Source organism: Podarcis filfolensis (assembly GCF_964270895.1).
Source record: "Podarcis filfolensis genome assembly, chromosome: 1".
In the NCBI taxonomy this organism is placed as follows: Eukaryota; Metazoa; Chordata; class Lepidosauria; order Squamata; family Lacertidae; genus Podarcis; species Podarcis filfolensis.
The window spans coordinates 15870053-15890150 of record NC_139604.1 but is presented as its reverse complement, the minus strand read 5'-3'; the positions used below and the strand labels follow the sequence as shown (position 1 = coordinate 15890150).

At 40.6% G+C, this 20098-nt stretch overlaps 1 protein-coding gene and 1 long non-coding RNA gene across 2 annotated transcripts in view; one reads left to right on the top strand and one right to left on the bottom strand.

The window, feature by feature from the left end:
• Nucleotides 1–995: 995 nt before the first annotated feature.
• On the bottom strand, nucleotides 996–2502 carry LOC310743453. The gene is made up of 2 exons (XR_014539033.1): nucleotides 1954–2502; nucleotides 996–1460 (listed from the first exon to the last, which is right to left on the bottom strand). It is a non-coding gene; the product is annotated as an uncharacterized lncRNA (long non-coding RNA).
• Nucleotides 2503–2564: 62 nt separating this feature from the next.
• The window catches only part of STK17B (serine/threonine kinase 17b), a 28957-nt gene continuing 11423 nt past the window's right edge, over nucleotides 2565–20098 (top strand). Inside the window, exons 1-4 of the mRNA XM_083571698.1 lie at nucleotides 2565–2958; nucleotides 9756–9921; nucleotides 16561–16773; nucleotides 19667–19811. Coding sequence (XP_083427824.1) covers nucleotides 9800–9921; nucleotides 16561–16773; nucleotides 19667–19811 — 480 coding nt within the window. The 5' untranslated portion in view covers nucleotides 2565–2958; nucleotides 9756–9799. The remainder of the gene's footprint in view (nucleotides 2959–9755; nucleotides 9922–16560; nucleotides 16774–19666; nucleotides 19812–20098) is intronic.

Sequence of the window (20098 nt, the reverse complement as noted above, 5' to 3'; positions counted from 1 at the left end):
GTTGGAGATCAGGGAGGAGAGCTTGCCGTTGGCTCGGTTTTGTTTGTGCAGAACATGATAAAGAATCTAGGCCAACAACCCCATGAAAGCTATGCTTTGAGAGCCACCCACACGACATGACAGAGACTTCACTGGCATGCTAGAAGTGGAACAGCAGAGCAACGTGCAAGAGGTAGCCCACTTGGGTCCTTTTTCATAGACACAGGTGGGGGATAGACTGGGAGCAGCAGGCCTGCTGTTGTTGTTTAGTCGTGTCCGACTCTTCGTGACCCCATGGACCAGAGCACGTCTTCCACTGTCTCCCACAGTTTGGTCAAACTCATGCTGGTAGCTTCGAGAACACTGTCTAACCATCTCGTCCTCTGTCGCCCCCTTCTCCTTGTGCCCTCCATCTTTCCCAACATCAGGGTTTTTTCCAGGGAGTCTTCTCTTCTCATGAGGTGGCCAAAGTATTGGAGCCTCAGCTTCACGATCTGTCCTTCCATTGAGCACTCAGGGCTGATTTCCATAATAATGGATAGGTTTGATCTTCTTGCAGTCCATGGGACTCTCAAGAGTCTCCTCCAGCACCATAATTCAAAAGCATCAATTCTTCGGCGAACAGCCTTCTATATGGTCCAGCTCTCACTTCCATACATCACTACTGGAAAAACCATAGCTTTAACTATAGCATGGTTATATTTTAACACAACTTGGTAATGCTGCAAAGTTACAGAGCTGCCTGGTGGGTGGGTGGGTGGAGGCAACTGGGGCCATTTGGCCCAGGCCCACAAGCCCCCCCCTCCCACCTACCTTGGTTCCTGTGCATACCATTGGCCACCAGTGGTAAGTTATTATTCTTTATTGAATTTATATACCGCCCTATACCCGGATGTCTCAGGGCGATTCACAGAAAAGATCAACAAAACCCCCCACAAAATATATAATCAAAATAAAAACAACAACTGAATAACGCACACACCCGAAAAAAGAGAGAGCCACATTTTAAAAGGGCGTAGGATGAATGCCTTTTAAGACTTTCAGGCAAGGTGGCCCTGGACAGTAATATTCTGTGGCAGTTGCCCCAGGAAAAGGTTGATCAGTGGCATGAGGCCAGTTCTGAAGGCAGGAATCGTTTCTTTGCCAGCAGACCACAAGTGGAAGACCTGTGAGACCGAGGCCCAATAAACAGGAAGGTGCTCTGGCACAAAGAAGTCGGGATTTTGAAGAGATACAATGGGGCAGGAAGTAGAGGAGCTGGGCAGGCTCATATAGGGAGATGATCCTTCAGGTTTTTGGGTTCCAAGCTGCTTGCGGGCTTCAATGCCAGCTGAATTCAGTAAACACCGGTTGAATGGAACTGAATTAGTAAGCAGGCCAGCAGCAGAATCTTTACAACTCTCTTCCCTGCTTTGGATACGTCACCTCCTATTGTGTGTTTGCTTTGCTTTGCTGGGTCATGGATCTTGCTGTGCCAAGTCCTTAATTAAAGGGATGAACAATTGTCAACTTTCCTGTCAGGCGACACCTTTTCTGACCAACGCTTATGCTGTGTGTGGTATGCTAATAGGCAGGAACTGCAGTTTACGGCAGCAGGGAATTGCCCCATGGTAGTACTGTGGGGACGCGGGTGGCGCTGTGGGTTAAACCACAGAGCCTAGGACTTGTCGATCAGAAGGTCGGCGGTTCGAATCCCCGCGACAGGGTGAGCTCCCGTTGCTCGGTCCCAGCTCCTGCCAACCTAGCAGTTCGAAAGCACGTCAAAGTGCAAGTAGATAAATAGGTACCGCTCCGGTGGGAAGGTAAACGGCATTTCCGTGTGCTGCTCTGGTTCGCCAGAAGCGGCTTAGTCATGCTGGCCACATGACCCGGAAGCTGTATGCCGGCTCCCTCGGCCAGTAAAGCGAGATGAGCGCCGCAACCCCAGAGTCGGTCATGACTGGACCTAATCGTCAGGGGTCCTGTTACCTTTACCTAGTACTGTGGTTCGTTTATTCAAGGCTGCATCAGAGGTTCAAGCCTTTGGCCCTGTGTAGCTGTCATTTCTCTCTTCCCTTGTTCACCAGGGTGTACCTACCACTGCTGGACTTTGCACCTGCACTTAAAAATAAATGGCAAAAGGCAAGTTGGAGAAATGAGTGCCTCTGAGCACGCACAAAGTGCAAAACCACCCTCTGTGCTAAGCGACCATTGCATTCAAGCAGATCTTAAGCCCAGGTGCCTCTTATTTCCGAAATTAAATCCCGACAACCTTAACTCCTGTCTCCCGGGTCGCCACCGCCGCCCTGTTGCCCCAGATTCTTCCAGCGGGTTTTCTTCGCTTCCCTTTTTAGCCCCGCCCCTTGTCACTTCCGTTCCTTGACAGGTTCAGTCGCGCGTCTTCCCCGCCTCCCAACCTTTTTTTCGAGCCGATTGGCTGGGCTCCCGCCACTCACCAACGAGAAAGCCTATCGGAATGGGAAACGCTGATTGGGGGGCGGGAGGCGGATGGGAAACGTCGGTTGAAGACGAGAGCCTTGTTTGTTTCCTCCCCCCCTCCTCTTCCCCCTCCCGCTATGCCCGACCGCGCAGCGCGGATTGGCTGAGAGGCGAAGAGCGGGGCGCGAGGAGGGGCGGGGCGAGGAGGCGGCGGGGCGGGGCGCGAGCCAGCCGGCGCTGTAACCGCCGCACAAACCGGCTTTGCGCTTTTCAAACGCCAACTGTGTGGCGAGCGAGCACGAGCGCGGGGCCGGGCACGAGCGCGCTGGGGGGGCCGCTGGCACCGAGCGGCGGCGGTGGCAAGAAAAGAGCCGCGTCAGGGGAGGCTGGTCTGTCCCTTGAGGTGCTGCTGTCCTGCGTTGGAAACAGGGACGAAGCGGGCGTGTGTGTGTGTTTGAGGGGGGAGGAAATAAAAAGGAGCGTGAGACGGCGGCGGGCGAGACAGGCAGAGAAGGCGAACCGTCTGGGCTCGGGAAACGAAGCCCTGAGGAAGGAAAAAGGGTGAGTGTGCCCTGAGAATATTTATTATTATTGTTATTCTTATTAATAGTGTTATAGGCCGGGGAGGGTTCTTCCCCCACCCCCCCGCCTCACCTCACCTCACGGAAAAGAGGGGGGCGGCGTTGCTGCTGAGGGAAAAGCACGGCCGACAATGAGGAGGGAAAGCGCCCCCTGGCGGCCTCGGCAGCAGCGCCCCCTCCCCAAAGTCCGCTCCCCCATCCCCATCGCCTGCCTGTGGCGATGGCGGCTCTGCTGAGGCTGGCGCTTCTTGTGGGTCACGCCGTCCCCGCCGGCGGCGACGGTGGGGCGCCTGGATGAGCTTCCCTCTCGCCGCCGCCACCCGGTCGCTTCTGCTTCTCTCGCTCGCCTCATGACATCCTTTCCCCAGCTTTCTCTTGAGTGAGTGTGTGTGCAGATTTGTATGTGTGTGTGTGAGTGTATGTGTATATATATGTGTGTGCATATATTTGTTTATTGGGGTTTTTGTTCGTGTGTGTTTATATAAATGTGTGTGTGTGCAGTGGTGCCAACTTAAAATATTTATTTAATCAATCAATCAATCAATCACAAGAAGTAGCACACGCACGCTATTCTAATGGCAGTGCTCATCAACCTTGGTGGCTCCCAGCCCCCCTTAAATATTTTATTCTAGGCGACCTTGGCCCCTAGGAGGTGGTCCTCTGTGTGTGTGCGCGTGTGTGCATGTATTTGTTTATTGGGGTTTTTGTGTGTATGTGTGTTTATATAAATGTGTGCTTTTGCATATATTTATATGTGCATTGGGGTGTTGTTTGGTTTGTGTTTATAGAAATGTGTGTTTGTGCTGTGGTGCCAACTTGAATAAAATATTGGGGGGGGGGCAGGTAAGCCCTGCCCCACATAATCACAAGAAGTGGCACACACGCTATTCAAACGGCAATGCCCATCAACCTTGGTGGCTCCCTGCCCCGCTTAAATATTTTATTCTAGGCGACCTTGGCCCCTAGGAGGTGGTCCTCTGTGTGTGTGCGCGTGTGTGCATGTATTTGTTTATTGGGGTTTTTGTGTGTATGTGTGTTTATATAAATGTGTGCTTTTGCATATATTTATATGTGCATTGGGGTGTTGTTTGGTTTGTGTTTATAGAAATGTGTGTTTGTGCTGTGGTGCCAACTTGAATAAAATATTGGGGGGGGGCAGGTAAGCCCTGCCCCACATAATCACAAGAAGTGGCACACACGCTATTCAAACGGCAATGCCCATCAACCTTGGTGGCTCCCTGCCCCGCTTAGATATTTTATTGTAGGAGACCCAAGAGACCTTGGCCCTAGGAGTTGGTCCTATATGTGTGTGTTTATATGTGTTTGTGTGTGTGTATAGAGAGAGATCACACACATTACCGGCAAACTGCAGCTCAAGATTGCGAGTGAGGCTCAAGGACGTCTCACTCTTAGATACACTTGTGGTGCTTTTCGGGCACCTTAATAAAAAGGAAAAGGTGACTAGTGGTTTAAAAGCCAAGCCTTGAACGTGGGGAAATGCAGATTGTGCAAATGGATTCCCTTATTATTAATAATGATGATGATGTTGATGATGATGGCAATTTGGCTGTCACAATCATAAGTTTGTGTCAGACATTCGGGAGCAGGAATTTTTGGAGTAGTGTGTGTAGTGTGTCCAGGGAAAAAAGGGTTGATAAAGTTGTGGATTGTGTGTGTGCAGCCATTTCAGCTTATACAGCTAGTATTTTGTTTGATGATGGGGCTCTAAGGTGGTGGCTGGCATCCTTGCCTGACCCCTTGCAGGTCTATATCTTCAGGCTGCAATCTTTCAGATCTTTTTTCATACTTGCCTCTCACCCCTTACACGGATGCCTTTTGCTTTTTTATATTTTTGGAGCGTCCAGTTGTTTAAGGTGCATGGTCAGTGCCGTGAACTACTTCTTCACACAGTCCGTTTTCACTTATGGAATTCTATTTTCAGATGTGGAGTGGGCATAATAATAGCTTAGGGCAAATTCATGTAGTTTGGGAGATGACTAAGTAACTGTGGAAGAAACGTGCACATATGGTGTAGGAGCAGCAGCTCACTGAGTGTGCGCAGATTTGTGGAACTGGAAACCTTCTGCAATGTGCAATTTCTGATATCTCCTAAAATGTATATAAGGTGTACTTATAGGGACACCCCCCCATCCTGTAAACAATGCATAATAAGCAGAATATTGCTGAAAACACTTAAGATTAAACCCTAAAAACAATATTATAAAAGAAACCTTATATGAAAAAGAAAATCTATTAACAATTGCAGCACCTAATCAGAGTAATCACTGAGGTTCATACCCTTGCAGGGGGTCCACTTCAGCTATTAGTGCCTCCTGACTCTTTAGCTCTTTGTTGTCACTCACTGCCTGTCCTCTCTGAACATGCAAGCAGTGACTAGAGCAAGGTGATGGAGCAGCATCTTTCATTTGCTTGGTCATCTCCCATTTAGTAGTTGTATAGATTGAGTGCAGAGGGAACGGGTAAGTAATTGGAGCGTGAGGAGAAAGTTGGCCCACTGAAATCATCTTGCCCAAGGGCAGGGGTCAGCAAACTTTTTCACTGTCCCTCAGACCTTGTGGGAGGCCGAACTATATTTTGGGAAAAAAATATGAACAAATTCCTATGCCCCACAAATAACCCAGAGATGCATTTTAAATAAAAGGACACATTCTACTCATGTAAAAACACGCTGATTCCTGGACCGTCCGCGGGCCGGATTTAGAAGGCGATTGGGCGGATCCAGCCCCTGGGCCTTAGTTTGCCTACCCATGCCCAAGGGTGTCTCAGAACCTGGAGCTGGCACAGGTGTGGGTGCCTGATTGCAAAGAGCATTGTCATTGTGATGGTTTTTTGAACTGGTTATTTCTAGTTACTTATGGTAATTTTAAAAATAGATTTGTAATGTACACTTAATTTAGCTTTTGTCCCCAAACCATTTAAGTACCCTGCAATACAACACTGCAGAATAGTAATAGTAGTAATTATTAATAGCAAGTTTACTCTGGAGTAAATCCCAAGTTCAATGATTTTAGGATTGCAGCATTAACTTGAAAGCCCCTAGAGGACAAAATTATTAACATTAAAAAATAACAACCCATCCAACTGCTGTAAGCCTTGCAGACAAACTCCCAGCTCAGCTCGTAACCATTAACCAGACAGGGCAAAAATTAGATATAATATGAGCATCTTCCAACTTTTCCATTCATTCCTTTCCTTTGGGGCTATAGCTATAAAGACCTAGCACCTAGCATCCAAGGTTCTAATCTCCCTTAATGGTGGAATATGAAGCAGAGCCATAGTTGATTAATATGAGAGGCTTTCTAAAGCTTGTGGGTTCCAGTCTGTGAAAATTTAAATGATTCCAATTACCAAGGATTGGAAATACCTGTATCACACATTATGACCTTCTATAAAGGAAATTGCTTGATTTCTGTGGCATGGTTCCGGTCGTAGTGTTTGAAAGTTTGTAAATTGTTTCAGATTGTGACCAGTTGCTATTTATGGGACTTTCTGCACAGACGTCTTTGTGTATTAAATTTGTGCTCAAATAAGTAACAGAATTTAAGGGAAGGACTTTTATGTTTGGTACAGTGGGTTCCATTATATCATTGAAGTGTTATAAAAATGCATCTCCAGTTCCCATGCATTCTATGAGTTAGGGTGTTTCAGTGGACATAATGTTAGACATGAGACTTGTAGCCTGACATGAGACTTGTATGCTTACTGGAAGTCCTGAGTTCAGCAGGACTTCCAAGTAACTGTGTGTATAGTATGACAACCATGAATTCCAAATTCCTCTTCAGCAAATGATTTGATGGCATACACAGTACATTTGTCTTTAAAAAAATCACTTGCTCTTAAGCTATGTGTGAAAAATATTTTAATTGCTGTTGAATCTTTTAAACCAGCTGTTTGATTACATTGTGTCCTCAGTATGGTTCATATTTTTTAAAATAGGCTTGCATCCCATGCCTAACTTTTTTGTTCCCCTGAAACTGCTTTAGCTAAAAACTTCATTACTAATTGTAATGGGTTGCAACTTGAATGACTGCAGTTCACATAAAAGCACATATACCTAAGAATTTCAGGCAGGTCAATGAAATGAGATTGATATAAATCTATCAAGCTATGAGTCAAAACATAGCTTTTTTTCTAATAAAGTAGAGACGTCAGTGCAAGACTTCTGCTTTTCTCCGGAACAGTTTGTGGTAAATATGTGGTAATGGTGACGTTGTGTCGAAGTTACTGATAACTTCTTTGAAAAAGAAAAAAGTAATCTTCTATAGAGTTTGACCAACATTTGCTTCAACTTCTGTATGACGGATGCTTCTAAAGCTACGTGAAGCTGTTACTTAGGTAGTGTATGAGTATGAGACTACAGTTAGTTCAGGGTCTGAATGTGATACACACCTGAAAAGTTAATTTAAAAGATGGGGCACTTAAACCAAAATTGCAGTGATCTGCTCTAAATAGTTGAGAGATTCTTTTGGAACTCTTCCCAATCTGCTAGGAATTGCCATCCCAAATAACGCTCCAGTTTACAGATACCAGGAACCACACTGTTCTCTCTTAACTGTAGATCATTTATGAATGCATGAAATAGCACCCCTGGTTATTGCCTATAATCTCCTAAAAATAGATAGTGATCAATTGTAAGATCTTGTCTTATCCCATGACTCACACATTATTGACAAGAAAAGGAAGGCCTTTCAGACCTGGCAAAGAGATAGAAACTGTGCCACTAAGAAAAAGAAACCTATGCCAACGCTAAGGCTGAGGTTCAAAGAAGAATCAGAGAAGTAAAGAACACCTGTTGGATAAAAAAAAAAAAAAGCTCAAGAGATCCAGCACTTAGCCAACACTCATGATGCACAGAGTTTATTTAAAGCCAGAAAGACCATCTATGGGCCAATAAATCATGGCATATGCCCCCTACGCTCAACAGACGGTACCATACTTCTAAAAGATAAACTATGGGATTGCACTGGAAAGAACATTACTTGCATCTCCTTAACTGCAAGTCCCCTGTAGCTGCTGAGGTCCTCTCACAAATTTGGCAAAAACAAATTAGAGATGAGCTTGCAGTATCTCCAAATCTGGGAGAGTTGTGTACAGCTGTCAACCAAATGAAAAACAACGAAGCCAGCGGACCTGATGGGATATCTGCCGAAATCATCAAAGTGGGTGGATTTGAACTTACATAACAATTTCACAAGCTCATTGAAAAAATATGGGAGAGAGAGGAAGTCCTAACAGACTTTAGGGATGCCAAAATTATCAACCTTTTTAAAAATGGTGATCGAGCGGATTGCGAAAACTATAGAGGCATCTCTTTATTAGCCTGCGAGTGCTCCAATTGGAGAACAACCTTAACCAAAGGTGTCATGGACTTTGAAGATGCTTGAACGCAGGACAAAAGGGAGAAATGTACTAAGAGGAAGGCACGTTTGGCAAACCCTCATATGATCAACTCCCGCCCGGAAACCTATGTCCCCACTGTGGAAGGACGTGCGGATCCGGAATTGGCCTCCACAGTCACTTACGGACTCACTGTTAAAACCGTGTTTATGGAAGACAATCTTACTTGGCTACCAGTGATTGCCAAAGAAGATCCCATGACTAGTACAATTCCTTAGAAGTGTTTTAATGAGGAGCTTCTTGAAAAAGCAACCACCCAGTTAGTAGTCTACCTGGTGTTGTAAAAGCCATGATGGCTCTTCCTTGGCAAGGAAGACAATTCTAGTCTTAATAAAGTTTTCCACTGATTTACCTAAGACAACTAACTTAAGGCTAACCAATCTCTAATTAAGTGTAATATTTAATTAGAAGAAAAAGAATAAAGCAATCTTAATGGGGTTTCAATTCAAGCAAATTAATAGATTTATTTGGAAATATTTTTATTGGAAATGGGAGGCACTGAAGTGAATGCACTGAAAATGGTTAACATTGATTTTAACGTGAATCATAGAAACAGCTATGCATTAGATATCTATATATTTCTGATGTGTATTCTTCTGCAAAATTAATTACAACTTTTCAGTTGCCCAGTTACTATTGTAACCCATTTATCATATTCGTTTTAGGAAACAATATAGAATTAAAATTATACTTATGTTTCCCCTTCATTTTGTTCTATATTGCTGTGCCTTCGCCACATCCTGGATCGTCTGCTTTGTTTTTAAGCCGTTGGTGTTGGATACATCATGTAGTGTGTTTTAGTGGAAATTAATAATGTTAGCACTTGAATATCATAGTGTTTACATGTTGCATGATAGGATCTAAAAATATTTGAATTCTGTGTAATAAATATGTAACCACACACACACACACAGAAAGAAAGAAAGAAAGAAAGGGTAAGATCAAACCTAGCACAATTCTTTCACTTGCTTTACTTTCCCCTCTTAGTTCCTGTGTACCCCAAATCTGAGATACACTCTGGAGCAGAGCTGGGGGGGGGGAGCGTGGAATAGGTAAGAGAGGAAAGAAGTTCCATTGCCCAGTTTCCTGTCGTACAAGCAGGTGGACATCATTGCATGTTTCCCAAAAGGTAGCCAACTAAATCAGAGTAGACCCATTGAAACCAGTGGAATTCAATTAGTAATGTCCTTTGATTTCAGTGGGTCTACTCTGAGCATGACAAAATTGGATACAACCATAAAGGTTTATTTTTGGACATCAAAGCTCCTAAAAGATTTTTTTAGCAAGCCAAGAGAATGAGAACTGGTAGTTTACTTGGACTGTGTGACACTTGTATTTAAATAAATGTTGTTTTGACAGGTGGAAATCAGTAACGAGTGTTGGAGAAACCTCATGCATTAACTATGTCCAGGAGGAAGTCGGAGAGCAAAAGTCCTCCAGGCTTGTTGTCTACATCTCTTCAGACACAAATAAAAATGGATAATTTTTACAGTTTCTATGATGTTGAATCCAAAGAGTTGGGAAGGTAAGAAACTATTATGTTTTTTGGATTTTACTTTGTGTCCAAGACTGATCTGCGATAATACAAATACAAACTTTAATAATTTGATTCATTAACCTAAGTTTTTCAGTATAAGGTATAGAGCAACTTTTGAAGTCTAGTTTTCTCTCCTATCTTGCCCTAATCCAGAGCAAACCACTGCCGTGCTGGTTTGCAACCAGAACATTCACTTTCCAATACCTCCTGTACCTGAAATTGAAGTGTCAGTGACCCATTCTTTTGTAAAGCTCTACATTTGTTTTGCTAATAGCCTGCACGCAGGGGCCTGGTGGAAGAGCAGTTCATGGAATGCTTCAGTATGAAGCAAGGGAAGTGAATGTTAAAGCCAGTATCAGGATTACACCTAAGAAACTTGTCTCCTGATATGGAGCCACATGGCCACAAATTTTTCTCTGGTGGACAGTGATGACCATAAATATGTTTCTGCGGACCACTTGTCTCTGGTTGCATAGCGTGAGAGACTCATAAGATATCCATGAATTGCAGAGAATTTGAAGGTGGGGAAAAACACTTCATTCTGTGTGGGAAAAGTCAGAACCTTTCAGGTTTTTCGTCATGTGTAAAAAAAATGGGGAGGGATCAGCCCCTCATTTTGTGTTTGGTGTTGCCAACTTTTGGAAGCAGAAGGAGAGATGATAGCAACTTCCAAGTGTCCCCAAAGCCTTCATGAAGTAAGAAATTAGCCACTCCTGACTTCTAGGACTTCTTTGTTTGTTAAAGGGTGGCTGTTGGGGAAGGTAGTGGGGCAATTGATAACTATCAGTATTGGTGGGCTACTGTTCTAGACTTTAAAACTACTACTACTACTTGATTTTTCTTTCTGAAAGGATGCCCAAATCATTTTAAAACTGGAACTAAAAAAAAAAAGTAACACAAGTGCAATTGTGCTCCCAAATTACACGATTTTCTGTCTTTCCTTATTGCCAGGCAAAGTGGGAAAGAAAGAGGTTGGAGAAAATGAAATTAGTATTGCAGGAATACAGTGTTAGAAATTAGCTAGGCGCCAGGCACATTTTGCGACTGATGCGGGCCCAGTTGCGACCACGTGGAGAACTCTGGATGCCAGATTGGCAACTGGGGAAAGCAAAATGTCACTTAGAGAAGGAACGGAAATATTTTCTTTGAAGCTTGAATTTGTTTTATTCTGGATTGTTTGATTTGACGTTTTAATGTGTAGTAAACTGCTTTGAGTTTTGTTCTTTAAAATATAAAGTGCTATAGAAATGAAATGAAATCATCATCCCATTGAAAGAAATGGTGCCTAGACATTCCATTGTGGCAACCACAACCTAGGTTAAAGGTGTGATTTGGCGATTAACTTTTAAATCTGAATTTCTAACACTGCAAATAATTCTACAGATTCTTCTACACAAAAATATTGAGTGCATAAGATTCTCTTTGCTTATTGGGAGAGTAATTCTCTTTGTGAGAAATAACTTGACAGCTTTGAAGTAAATGTCATCTAAAATAGATGGCAGCCATTGCAGAGGCTCTAGAATTGTGTGTGCTAAAGTTCTTAAAACTCTTAATTCACCTTCCTATTTCAAGACATACTCCAAATGTATTCTTTTTGTCTTTGCTGACCAGTTGATGCACATTAGTAGCTTGTTTGAGCTTTATACATGTGAACTAACAACGACTCCTTTACCTAATTTGTGAATCTATGACATTATTGAAACACAGTGTGTTCTTTCCCTGTAGCATTTTTAATATGAAAGGTAGATGGAGCAAAATTAGTCCAATCCAGTACTTAGTGAGGCAGACTTTAATTTCAAGAAGTAAAATTTTGAAAATTGAAGTACTTGAGCTTAATTAAGAGTTTGTGTGGAGAAAATCTAAGTAGTTGTGGCAGTTAATCTAACACTGAGTGGCTAAGTTGATGTCACTGAATGCTCATGAATGTTCCAGTTGTTCATGGAACAAAGTTATCAATATGTTTGCAGTTCAACTTTTGTGAAGACACAGAAGGTTGTTGATCTGGCTGACTTTGAAACATCATTCAGGCACTAGATATGGGGTAGTTCTCTGAGGCAAGATGAAAACTGGCAATAGGTTTTAGGCGATAGGAAATTTTAATGAGCCTGGTCAAGCAGAGTGGCAATAAGAATGAGGAAATATGGGTGGGATGAATTTCACAGTTTTAATTGAGTCACTGATTCATTATCTTTGAATATAAGCTCATGGCTTTGTTCTCTTCATTGGAATATTTTCTGTTCTTGAATTTTTATTGGTGTATTATTGGGTTGGATTTGAAGCTTTGTGACTAGGACTATTTCCCTGCATCTCTTGAAAGTTCTTCTCTATTCACACAAGGTTCCTTTGTCTGATCTTTGATTATGCCATCTGTGCCATAGCCAATACTGCTGAGAAGGGTGAGAAGGCTTTTAGGGGTGGAGAGTTGGGAGTAGGGGGCAGTTCTACTTTAGCAGCTTTTGGATCCAATTCATTGTATGTCTTGTGCTCACATTTGGAACATATATTGTATAATTGCTTAGTGTTAATGATTTGACATTGTTATTGAGCAAATAGTGGCTTCAATCTAGGAATGTAAGGCAGCAATTTCCACTCTGACCTGTGTTTGTTGCAATCAGCACTCTTTCTGTTCCACTGCAGTTCAGTCCTACCAAATACATTATTTGTTTCACTGTCCATTTTTCAACATAAGTTAATGTAACTTACATAACTATTTATGTAACTTATATTCATTTCAATGCAAAGGAAACATCAGAACAATGGGGGAAAAAACCCTCGTAATTAACTACATATCATTTACGGACTTCAAGAAACAACAACAATTTCAATGAATGCTAATCATGTTTGCTTGACTGATTTCCATTCCTGACTACAGATGAATATGCGAACTGCAACAATTTTTGCCTTCTTTTCCTTTATTGTCAGATTTCTCCAACTTCCCTCATGGCTGTGGCCTCCATCCACTCACTTTTTTGCCAGTGTGCATGTGCCTCAGAAACGTTTCTGGTAAAACTGAAAATAAAATCAAAAATTTCCAGAAACCCCACATCACTGTTAGTGAGCCAAACTAAAATTTGTTAATCTTCCTCCATAGTCCTTCCATTTCTTGATTTTCCTATAGTGCAGTTTCATGTGTAAGATGTCCGCGCATCATGTATGTATGCTCTCAGCTGTGGCACTCAGATGTGTGCATCTTCCATATGCATGTAGCTGGAAGCTCAAATTGATTGGTTTTAAAACAAGTTTGTGTTTCTGTTATGTATAGTCTTTGTCATGCCTAAAGAGTGGAGAAATAGGATACAGATGAGGGCAAGGCTTTGGTGGATGGGCATTAGATTAAAGGGTGACAGGCCACAAAGAGAGGATACATGAGGCAGAAAAGTGATTAGCTCATACCTTTTGAACAGTTATGAAAAGAGTTGAAAGCTTTGAGTCTCCAGATACCAAGATCAGTCTTTTGGTCAAACGTGTGGCAGTTCTCTAAAAAGCACCTGAAGAAAGATAAACATTTTGTTGTTCTCATGAAACTGAAGTAATTCCTCCTTTTGTAGAATGCTAGTCAGCTTCCTCATAGTAAGTTTGCATCATGCTGGGTGAGGCAATAATAATTGCTTGATGTATATTCAGGCATTATTGTGTTACAGAATTTGGCTGACTCACTTTCAGCAATGCAGTTTCATTTGTAGGAAAGTTGTCAAAACACCTTGAAATTACAGGTGAAATTTCTAATACTGTATATGTGTCTTGCGGGTCAGTTTTTAATGTTTGCATTTCATTGGAGAGTTCAAATGCTGATTTAGGAATGAGGCACCCTGTTGTCTTGTTGTATTTCATTATTAATTACTAGATAAATTATTTCCTTAACTGCTTTATACTGGGGGTCCTATGGGAATTGCTCAGTTTCTTTTTTTAAAGGAAGCAAAACAGCTTTCTGCCAGGTTCTAAGAGTTGCACATCATTTTAAGTGTAGGCAGATGAGTGTTAACTAATCTCTAAAGATCTTAGATGAATCTTTCTTTGAAGAGCCTTGAAAGAAGTTATGATTCACTCCTGCGTCCCCCCACCATGATAGTAACATATTTTAGACTCTTAAATATTTTGTTTCTAGTAGCTGCAGAATTTCCAAATGAAAATGCATACTTAAAGCTGAACTACCTCTAAGAGTCTTTTTTAAAAAGTAGCTGCTTGATATTCATCCCCATATTTACAGTTAGTGAAAGCTTGTAGTGTTCTTAGTCACTGGCCTCCAAATCTGGACATTTTCCTGAAGTTGCTTACAAGCCCTTGAATAAATAAGTTGTTAATAAGAAAGGGCTCGGAACAGGGACATTTTCAAAGTATATTTTTATGTGATGTCATAAAAAATGATTGAAACAAAATAAAATTAAAAAATAAGTAAAATCCTTCCAGTAGCACCTTAGAGACCAATAACTAACTTAGTTGGTCTCTAAAGTGATACTGGAAGGTATTTATTTATTTTATTTATTTATTTTGTTTCAACTACGGCAGACCAACACGGCTATCTACCTGTAAATAAAAAATGATGTTCACGTGCCTGGAATAATGGTTGAAGATAAGTTGTGAAAATTTTACTTTAGAATAAAAAGCATTTTAGGCATATCCAGTACACATGTTTTACTTCTGTAACTTCAAGCACTTTAAAGACCTGATTCTGTTCTTCGTTTTATATTAAACTTTTCACTTATTGTATTTCTGGGCACTCATGTAAACATTAACACTAAAATCATAATCCTGGTTTTCAGGCATTCCTAACTTGGCCAAGGGAACACATTTTTCTTTACTTCCTAAAAGGTCAGCTTCATTTTTAAGCAGTATGTGGTTTTCTTCTAAAAACACAATCTTACCAACATACATTTTTGGTTCTAAAGTTAAACAGTTGGTAAGAGATGAGATTTACATGACTTGTTTCTTGCTAGCAATTGAGAATGGGCTTTTGTGTCGAGGCTTTAGGCTGTACTTTGTTTTACCATGAACACATTGTTTTAATTTGACTAGCTCTTTAATTTCCCTGTGCCTCAGTTTGTCTGTCCAGTTATTTCTGATGTTAAATGTTCTCATTCACACACAACTCTTTCAAAACCTTTACACTGGCTATGAGTGCCCAGCAGCAAACATTTTAGATCTTCTCTACCTTCAAAATGTGAGCTGGGTTTTTGTCTGCATTTCCTCTTCTTCTCTATTGGAAGGAAAGAAAAAAAAGAACACTTTTTAAAAAGTGATGCAATCTACCTTATACCAAGTCACAAGTCACAACACCCCTTTGAAAGCCAGGAATGTAGTAACTTCTCTCAAATTCAAAGTACTTGATTTGGTCCCAACTCAGTTCAGCAGCATAGCCGGTGTGTTGTCGCAGTACTGTGGCACCTTAAGGTTAAAGCTTTACACTTTGTTAAGAGGAGACATTATCCCCGCAAATTGAAAATCTGAGCATATGTTTAAGCAAAATGTGTTTTAAAACATCCTTTTAAAAACCTGAAACCAGTTTCTGAAGGAGTTCTTGCCAAAAAAAAAACCCCCCAAACAACCTCTTAAACTCTTCTAAGAAGAAGCATTTCAGAGATCTTTAAAAAACAGAACCATGTTCTTACCTGCACTGTGTATTAAATGCACTTGCCAGCACTTTGGTGGAGTGAAGCTTTTTAAAATGCATTTGCAACACTTTAAATGGCCTTTTATCCTAGGATATTAAATACAGAAGTATATTTTATGTGCAGGTAACTTACAACGTATGCACATTTAACTTGGGCGCATTCAGCTTTATGTTCTTTGCAAAAAAATACTAAAAATTTAAGTGAAGGTGGAAAGGGGGAAGGTATCAGGGGGGAAATGTGTCTTAACTATGCACAATTTTGGTTTATGCGTTAACCCTGAAATATAACCCCTGCATAAGATGAGCGTCACCTGTACCTGGTAAATTGCATTTGCAGAGTATTTTCAATCTTTAAAATGGGAGTTGTAAGCATCTTAATACATTTTTAGTGCAACTTTTGTCTTAAGTTCTTAACTAAGAATATTTGATTTAAAAACCCTGTAATGTAGTGATCTCCTAATTAGTACTGGGTATCCAAGTATATTTATCTTGCAGGTTGAAGGCTGCAAATGTGCATGTAGTAAGGCTGCTTAAATTCCATTTACATCAGGCATCCTGACTTCATACAGATTTGTGGCCTTAAAAAGAGTTGGCCCTTCTTCCTCACACTCAGAATAGTGTACAAGAGGAACTTTTCTTACATAATAATGGTCTGCTGCTGGAATTCAAGTTTGCAAAGGTTTGGAGTGAAGCAGGATAAAGGAAATGCAGTGTTGCATGTGAAATCAGGGTACAGATAATTGTAGCTATAGTAGAAGTAAGGTCAGGAGATGCTCCAGCCACTGAAGCCTTATCTCTGGATTGCAGAAAACTTTGCCCAGAGCTCTATTTTTGCTTTTCAAGTCTTCAGTAGGTCTAGATAATGATAAGACTGCAAAAACCATGACTGCAAAAAATACACACATTCTTGTTTGCAGTAATCTAAAGCTGTGATGTTGACATTACTTTTAAAATATTTCCATATTCTTGTGTCTGTTCGGCAGCTCTGATACTTCACAAATACTTTTGTCCTTTTACAGAGGAAAATTTGCTGTGGTGAGAAAATGCATTGCAAAATCTACAGGCCAGGAATATGCAGCTAAGTTTCTGAAGAAGAGAAGACGAGGCCAAGACTGCAAAGCAGAGATTCTACATGAAATTGCTGTTCTAGAATTAACAAAGCTGAGTCCCCGTGTGGTAAATCTCCATGAAGTCTATGAAACAACAAATGAAATCATTCTGGTATTGGAATAGTAAGTATGCTTTGTGCCAGTATGTTTGATAATAGATGTATTGATTTTGTCATTGTTTGCATAAGTTTACCAAACATAACCAGAAAGGTAACATTAGAGAATACGTACAGTGTACTTTCTGTTGTGTTTGGCTCTTCTAGGTTTTGGATCTTAATCCTTTGTTAAAATGAACCTTCTATCAGTGGCACTATTATCATTGACCTTCTATATTATGTTTTCTGTTGTAGGCATGGCAGATCTCTGGGTTCTTTCCAACTGAGGCATACTCAGAGTGGACTCATTGTAATTGGTGCACTTAAGTTAGTCACAACTATGAAGAAAATGCAGTATTAAAAATAAAAACAATATAAGAAACCGCAAAAGGGGCGGGGGGAGTCAAAATATTCATGTTTATTGTAACATTGGATTTGTATTGTTAAAATATTCTTTTAAAAACTGAATATATATATATATATATATATATATATATATATATGGAATGTTATGAAATATCAGCTTCAACAAGTTTCAAAATGAGAGTTGCAAGTTGCTGTCCTCAGTGTTCCAAAGAACCAGGGTTTTTTTACTATCAAGGTAACTGTCATCTTTGCACTTCTTATTAATGTCAGCTTGACCAGTTCTCTGACAATGTTGCATTCTTGTTATTCAACTGTTCAGCGTTGGCACTTCTCAACATTTCCACTTAAGTGTAATTTCCAATTTTTCCAGCCCTTAATAAGTTCAGCATTAACTCTGTGTCAGATTTGTTTGAGATAAATCTGTTGTAACTATAGTTTCATGGTAGCTAAAACTTTTAGTGTCTTGTCCTTGTGTGCTGTTGCTATTTTTTAAACCAAACATTAATTTTAAAAAAGCATAACCTTTGTGAAATATAATAGATGCTTTTGTGTAAATGCTGGGATTATATCTAATTTGCCAGTGAGGGTATAGAAGATTTATTGTGAGAGGTGCTTCAACTGAAAAAGGACACCATCTGAAAGAGATGACAGCTTAGATATCGAGAGTGCTAGATAGTGTCAGTGGACATTTGCTGAGTTACTTTCTGCCACAGAGGAAGGCAACATTCCTGAATCGCTGTTGCTAGATAGGCCAGTGGCTGCTGAATATGGATGCATGTTCATAAGGACCAACAGCAACTTCAGGATATGCAGCTTAACTTCTTTGAGTTACATAGAAACCTTGCTGTCCTAGTAGACCACTGTAAAACTTGTAGTTGTAGTCATCTGAAATGTCGTAATCCTAGATTACTATGTACAGGGCAACTTGATGAAGCTTTGAGGCATCCTTCCAAAGTCCATTGGGATAAGGAGTAACTCCTGTGATGCAGAACTCTCCTCTTGATTTACCTTAGCACGTTTTCTTGCATAGAAGTTATAATCTGGTAATAGTTTCTTTTGATCAGGATGGGAAATAGATGTGGAAGAAGTATTTGGGCCGCTAATAGCTTGTGTTGCTGGTGTTTTTGAAAATAGGCCCATCAATCCAACAAAACAAGAAAAAGAAATCGTTATTTTGGTGTAGAGGCTTCTGCAAGTATATTACTGTTTTAAAATGGAACAGCTTTGGAGTAGTTTGCTGGTGACATTTATGCCTGTATACAATGAGTGATGATGGTGAAGAGACAGCCTTCAGCTGTTGGATTTGTATCCATGCAAGAGCAGCCTCATCATTGCTGTTCTTTGACCATGACGAGAGCTGCGTAAATGGAGGTGAACTGTTGTCTATCCTCTTATATGGATTGGTCAAGTAACAGTCACAGAAGAAAGCAAAATTATGCTTTGTCCTCAAGCTTGCTTGAAGTATAATTTGATACCAAATTTACAAGAGGAGGTTGCCAGTGTGGGTGAGCAGGCATGTGTGGAAAGGCATCCTCTCCAATGTTTGAGTGCATGTGATTACTTGCTCCAGCGCAGGGAGCTACAGTTGGATCAAGAAATTACAAAAGCAAACAGTGTGTGTGTGTTCACACAAGGGGATTGTGGGTTGCAGTGGAAGACATGCCAGAGCAGCGGCTGTGTTTCGGGCATACATTTTGTTTTCATCTTTCTTTTGTTTTCATCTTGCTTCCAAAAGACTGACACACTCTCTCTCTCTCTCTCTCTCTCTTGTGTGTGTGTGAGAGAGAGAGAGAGAGAGAAATATAACTTAATATGATTGCTTCAGGGAAGGTATGTAACTGGAGTGCCAAAATCAAAATGCATTCCAGAAAAAAAAGGCAAGAGCTACATTTTTAGCATTTCTTGAAAGGTTGTGGTGAACAAGTATTATATAGTAGTTGAAAACTACTTTTTTTAGAAACTTAGGTGAAAAGTAGTCCAGGACAAAGTGTTTTGAGTCCCTCTTAAGGGGCTGTTCCTAGAAAGTTCACAGAAAACAAAGCTGTCTTAATGTTGAGCAACATAGAAGGTTTTCAGGATTGTTGATTGTTTTTCTAGTTGGTTTAAAAGACTTCTTGGATACTTTAGAAAAAAATATCCATTTCCTTTGCTGTCAGTAACATGCTGTGCTGAGATTTAAGTTTCCACTAAAACCTTTTTCTTTGTTTTCTGGTATCTGCTGGTGTTCTGGAAATAGATGCCATTTCACTGACTTCACAAATATGAAGCTTGCAAATGATTTTGCCTTCTACATCACATCCTCACTGCTTCTTTTTGACTATCCCTACAAAAGTTCATGTTGGAGCAACAGAAAATCCCAAGCTTGAGCATTTTACTTTCCCCTCCATCTCTACAATTGTCATTTCAGTCCAATTAAATATGAATTTGTACCAAACTCTTTGAAACTATAAGGCAATAGAACTGAAGTTTACTTTCCAACTGAGACTGACCTCTGTGATGAGGTCATTTAGAGAGTAAGATGTTAAAAATGAGTGTGTTTGTTTATATTTTTTTAGTGCTGCTGGAGGAGAAATCTTTAATTTATGTCTCCCTGACCTAGAAGAAGCAATAGATGAAACTGATATTGTTAGACTTATACGACAAATACTTGAGGGCATTTGTCATCTGCATCAGAACAACATTGTCCATCTTGATTTAAAGGTAACTATACATATGAGTGTTAAATAATGTATTTCTTTCTGCACTTTTATTGATGCTCTAGGATATAAATTCATAAATATATTGATCTGTATCTTGATAACTCCTTAACATTTCAAATTGGCCTTTTAGGCTTTTATAAAAATGCTTTGATTTGTTGGTAAGAAACTACCGGCCTCCTAAATTGGTGATATGCCAATTTCAGTAGGATTAGAGTAGTTTAAAACTATGAATTAATCTTAAATTAATATCCTTAATACGTGGTGAATTGTGCATGTACTGAACATTTT